Source organism: Antrostomus carolinensis, unplaced genomic scaffold (genome assembly GCF_000700745.2).
Source record: "Antrostomus carolinensis isolate BGI_N321 unplaced genomic scaffold, ASM70074v2 scaffold13860, whole genome shotgun sequence".
Classification (NCBI taxonomy): domain Eukaryota; kingdom Metazoa; phylum Chordata; class Aves; order Caprimulgiformes; family Caprimulgidae; genus Antrostomus; species Antrostomus carolinensis.
The window spans coordinates 26,861-32,860 of NW_010290617.1; the positions used below are offsets into that span (position 1 = coordinate 26,861).

General features: G+C 39.5%; 1 protein-coding gene across 1 annotated transcript in view; it reads left to right on the forward strand.

The window, feature by feature from the left end:
- Positions 1–4,764, forward strand: part of OFD1 (OFD1 centriole and centriolar satellite protein) — a 31,597-nt gene extending 26,833 nt beyond the window's left edge. The window contains exons 18-22 of the mRNA XM_010173790.1: positions 846–965; positions 2,021–2,172; positions 2,825–2,995; positions 3,664–3,734; positions 4,719–4,764. Of these exons, the coding sequence (XP_010172092.1) occupies positions 846–965; positions 2,021–2,172; positions 2,825–2,995; positions 3,664–3,734; positions 4,719–4,764 (560 nt within the window). The remainder of the gene's footprint in view (positions 1–845; positions 966–2,020; positions 2,173–2,824; positions 2,996–3,663; positions 3,735–4,718) is intronic.
- Positions 4,765–6,000: the final 1,236 nt, after the last annotated feature.

Here is a 6,000-nt window from a genome sequence, read left to right on the forward strand (position 1 = left end):
GAATTTAATTTGCACAAAAAAATTTATCACATGGGAAAGAAAAACTCTTGAAACCTTGCTAATATTTGAAGGATGGGAAATTGGTATTTTCTAAACCTTTACCCAAAACCTAAGGAGATATATAAGGTATCTGTACTATATTACACTAAATGCTTGGAAAAATGGTCCTGTGTATTTCAGTTTGGCTACCTAGAGATGATGGCTACACCTGACTTTTTACCTCTTTTTACTTTCTCTCATAAAATTGAGGTAATAGCAGTCTGCATACTTTGTAAATCATTGAGAAGCAGTTGAGTATCATAGGAATGATCACAGAGGGAGTGTAGTAATTGTGGTTTTGTAAATTCAGAGCCACATTGTGCAGAGAGTAGAAAATATAATGTAGAATATCTGAGTTAGCAGTATCCACCCTGTGCACTGAAGAAGGCAAGGATCCCAATAAAGCAATAGTGTGTGATCAAATAGTTAAAGGTTGTTTTACGTGCATGGAAAGGATGAGCTAAGCTTGGACATGGAATGTTTCTGTGACCTGTATCTTGATTATGTACAGAAATGAAAACATTTTGGTTTTCTGTTGTATATTTATGCATGAATTTGTTTTGGCTTTGTAAACAGATGTGTTCCAATAGCTAATTTCAAAACTAACAATTCTGTAATTAAAGCAGCAAGTACAGCCTATGAGAATTCTTAATCCTCAGGGAAGTGGTCAACTTGAAGGGAAAATGCTCAATTAGTGCCGATATTTATGTGTTCTAATTCGGCCATTCCCACACTTTGTGTCCATTGCTCTGCTCCGCTATTGTAATTACAAAATAATGAAGCCATTGTTCAAATTTCTTCTCCAGATCAGGGGGACATTCCAGAGCAGTGTGAAAGTGATGCCTTGCATCCATCTGGGGACATCGTCAATGGAAACCATGTCACAGCCACTGTGCCAGCAACAGCCACTTCGCTGCAGGACTTAAGTGAGTTCTCAGCTCAGAAACAAAAGTGAATGCCCCTTTTAAATGTCAAATGTATCAAACAAAAAGCCAAATATTTAACATTCTGTAGGTTTGTATGCTGGTGTGATTGAAAGCTTTTTCCAAAAGTGCTAATTATGTAATAAAGAGGAAGGAAGGTTTTATTTTGCTTTACTATACGGGGGATGACTTTTTCTCCCTGGTTTTGGTTAAAACTTGTTTTTAATTTAAACACTTTTTCCACTCGTCCCACCCCCCTGTCCAGCTTCAATTTTGGCTTTTTCTTTTCTCTTTAGGATAATTATTAAGTATTATTTCTGTTCTTGATAGAAATAAAACTTGAAAGGTTTTGTTTTATGTTTAAAGTATTTTATGTACTGCTTGTCTGGATTTTTTTCCTTTGTCTTCGCTCTGTTCACAATGTGTATTATCACAGTGCTGTTTTAATTCTTTGCGTAGATGAGGATGATTTCAGTGCAGCTTTTCTCATTGTTCTAGATGGAAGCATTATGATTATTTTTATTTTGAGAAGAGCTTTCTAGCTTCTAACAATTCCCGGTATTTAGTTTGCACATCTTATTACTATCTGAATATTGTTCTGCTTAGCTTTTTAAATATACTGGTCACATCAACAGTGTGTCCGGCAACAGTTTTCAAAGAGTTTCTTACATAATTTGCTTTATAAAGAATTGTGTCTGACCATATTGCTGAGAAGGAAAGGATATAGCAACGTGAACTCTAGGATAACAGAGGGTTAGTGAGAACGTGCATGACAGGAATGAGAAGTGCATAGAGAGATTTGTCAACTCCCTGGCCTCTGCTTTGGCTCTACTGTTCAACTAGTAGTGAATCGTGCAGCAGACTAAAAATGTTTAGAAGCAGGGAGAAAGATTGCCAGATACCAAAGGATAACTTTGATATGTGTATACACAATATATCCAGTTGTTTTTCATTTGCAGTTAGTGTTATACAGGAACCTGTTACTGATCTGTGTGCTACTGTGGTAGATTACTGAACTACATAAATCGAATCACAGATGTTGACATAATTTTTCACAGCGGTGCTGGATCAAAGACAGATTGAAGAACAGAATAGAGAGGCTGAGAAAAACTTAGAAGAAGAAAGGAAAGCAAGAGAAGAAAGGAGAGAGAGCGAACAACAGGAGGCTTTGGAAAGAGAGCAACAAGAAGTGGAAATGCTTAACAAAGAGGTGGTGATTTAGTATTTTAACTTCTGACAGTAATGCAGCTTTGTAGTGCCACATATTTTAGGATTGCTCCATGTGTTAATGGTTAAAAATAGCTTATTTTTTTTAAGTGAAAGTAGTGGAAGGGTAAATTCTTTTAGGTAGTTTGCTTAAATCCCTTTGATCTGATGCAGCATGTGGTGAAGTGGTGTTCTGGACCTCTAGGGCCTGTATAAAACTTGGGTTTTGCTCCATCCCCTTTTTAAAGTCTTCCTCTTCCCACCCTTAAACCTTGGTGAACATGATCCAGGTCAGTGGTACCGATGAGACATGCTCATGCCACCCTGTGCACCAGCAAACTCGGCCCTTCAGCAAACCTGCATATCCCTGTCAGCTCATCTTCCTCAGTTCACATGTTGGTCATACAAACACGACTCCAGCCTCACAGCACCCCAGACATCCAGGCTGGGTTAGACTGGGTTTTCTTGAAGGACGCTTTTTGAGTTTAAGCAATAACTTAATTACATCTTGAACTGCATGTAGCAAGTTTAATGCTCTTTAGACTGGCATGTTTTACCAAGGTTAACATGAAATCCTGCATGCAGTGCAGGTACTGAGGTATAAAGGGATTTTTCTTGAGCTGATGAGTATTTAATTTTGATTTTGTGTCTTAAAGTGGATCCAAGACTCCATGAAAATGGATGAAGAAAAGGAAGATAAGAAGGGGCAAAAATCTGAAAATAGTAGTTCTGGCGCCGAAGAGAATGTAAAGGATCCTACTCCAAATCCATTAGAAAAATACATGAGAATAATTCAGCAGAGCAGAGAGCAGGAACTGGGAAACAAGGTGATTATTCTCAAAACCCAGTCCCAAATGATTCTATGAATTTCTGCCTTGCTAAAATATGCTTAGAATGAAAACAATATTCTTAATGGTTTTTTCTTCATTCAGCAGCTTTATGTAACAACCTGCAGAGATGAGTGTTTGATTTGTATTGCATAAATATGTTGATTCAAAAGAAAACTTAGAAAGAGTTTTAAGGATTTTGTTTGGTTGGTTGGTTTGTTTTTTGTTTTTTTTTCTGGTGTGCTGGGGGGAGTTTGGTTTTGAGGTACAAGGACAGTATTTAAATTTACATGTCCTCAGCTTTTAGTTTAAACTGTGTTTGAATGCAGTTTGAATCTACACAGGTCAGTTTGTGTTCCACTAACACAACTGATTGATAGAATTTATTCTGGCAAAATGGAAAATTTGACCTTAAAGAACAGGTATGTGCATCAGTGAACATTACTTTGATGAAGGACTGCAGCATACTTTTGTTCAGACATTATCCAAAATTGATTTTCCAAAGCATCATCACTCTAGATGCAGCACAGCATTTGTAGAAATACAGTGAGTGGCTCCTTCAGAGATCTTTATTTCCAGTTAGGAGCCTTCCAATACAGATACAAGAGTCACTTTAACCTTGACTTAAGAACTAGTTACAGAAAGTGTATTTTCCTCTTGGTTGCCAGGATTCAAAAAAAGAAGAAATAGGAGAAGTATCACTTACAGAGGGACTTCCATCTAGTGAAAAGGATGACAGGTAAGGCTCCTACATTACTATTAATCACTTCTGTGACTCCATATGTAAAGTATAGTATTATGGATTATGGTTGAGAGACATCTGCTTCCTTTAAAAGCTTGTAATCAAAAGCAAATGTGTTGGAAAAATTCAAGATCTTTCCAGTAGATGGGGAAGTTTTGCACTATTATGGCATTTGGATCTGGGAGCTGCGGTCAGTGATCTCTTTCAGTAGCTGTGGCAATTAAAGCTTTTTATCTGCTGCTGAGCAGCATCTCGGTTCCTCCACAGTGAGCTGAAGTACAAGGGATTTTTCTTGGGCAATGGCCCTGTGAAGCTTTGTCTGCACTGCACCCTGCAGATAGTCTGTTACTAGCATTGAATCTAGCTTTGAACTAGTTCACCCACCTTTTTTTTCAAAGATTTTTGGCTGCCTGCACTGAGTTACCACAGCTAGGGCATGTCCTCTGGGTCTCTCCAGGCATTGACAAATAAGGATATGTAGTTTTGAGTTGCTTGATAGGGGAAAAAAGAAACCAAACCCAACCCCATGTCTATCAGATCTTTCTTTCAGTTTATTTTAAGGTGTAGAATTGAAAAGATATGTAAACAAAAAAGTACAGCATGGTTAACTAATTTAAATGGTCACACTAACCATAGCATGATTCAGTATAATCTGTGCCTTTAAAGTGCTGGTTTATGTGCCAGACTCTGCCCTGGTGCTGCTGAATTTTATCTGTATCATCTTGTTTTCACTGGGTAAGCACTGGGAAAGCAGGGGACAGATAGTCCTGCGTTTTGGTAGGTGAGATGGCTTTCTCCTCCTGAAGGCCCAAACCCTCAGCCTTGAAGGCTTGCTTCTTCCTTCAGTACACTGGAACAGCAGGAGACCCGCAGCATAGGCACTCTCTTAAATATAAATACTTGTTGTAAAAAGAAAGTTAAGATTAAAAACTACTTCAGACTCATATCACTATCTTTCCTTTCCTCCTCTCCCTACTACAGCACTGCAGGCATTTCTCATGGAGACGTGGATGAAAACTTCTGGTGAACAATTGCTACTGATTTATTATTATTATTATTACAATAAAAATGTTTTTAAAGCAGCTTTGTGCCTGTAAAAATTAATTATAAATTAATAAAGCTGATTTGGAGCTGGCTAATCGCTTCAGTTACTGACTTCAAATAGTGAGCCCTGACGTGTTACTAATCCAGAAGGAGGCATGTGCGTGGGGTGAAAGGACAGAGCTGTGCAAAGAAATGAAGGGGTGGGGGGGGGTAGATTGGCGCTGGCACTGAATTCCTCTAAACTCTGACAGCCTTTCAGGTGGTGCTGCCCCTCCCCCAGCCCCTCCCCTCCAACGGTGACAAACTGTAGGGCAAAGGAACACCGTACAGGTACCAAACAAATTCCATCACCGTCATGTCGTGTCTTCCACGGTGTCCGATGGAGCCCCTCGGCTTTCGCCGTTGCAGAGCGAGCAGAGCAGAGCGTGACAGACCCGAAGTGGCCTGTCCTTTTTACTGCTCTGGCAGGGGAAGCAAACACTTTTAAAAGCGGCCTTAGCTCATGTGTGACCTCATTTTTATTAACCAGCCCAGAATGGAGAGATTCAAATAAAAATGCTATTTAACTCATCTTTATTTAAGCTTTGTATTTTGTAGGTAGATTATAGGCAAGATCATTAAACTTTATTTACAGTATAAAATACAGTATTTTTTTTAATCAAGGAAGTAATTTCGGGTGGCAGCATATATTACAACTTGCACTGCATTTGAGGCTGCTCATCCTGACCTAACTACAAGAACATGAAGCCAAGTTTGACAGAATTTAGGGGCAAAAAAAACAGAACTCTGTCTTGAATTCACTGGCTGCTGAAACAGGGGGTACCAAAAGAGTGACAGAATTAAAATTTGCTTTTAGAAATGAAGATTAAGAAGTGATTTGGTGGCTAGGCTGATTTTACATGCTGCTGACTTTGGTGTTGCAGCCACACTGGCATTTACAGGATTTGTGGGAGACTCCTTCTGTTTGACGTCAGGACTGGGATGGAGAGTGAGTGCGTGTTGCATTATGCTGGCCTGGAACAACTACCCACGCTTCATGCTAGAGAGGGACACTCGCTGACCATGCTGAAGCGCAGACCTACAGGGCCTCCCTCCCCAGAACAGGAGCAAACCAACGAACAGACCGTGTGTCACGGCAGCTAGAGAAGCAAAGCCTAGAGATGCACGGGTATGGAGCAGCTGTAGGTCTGTTTTCAAATAAGCATACACAAGTGTTGGC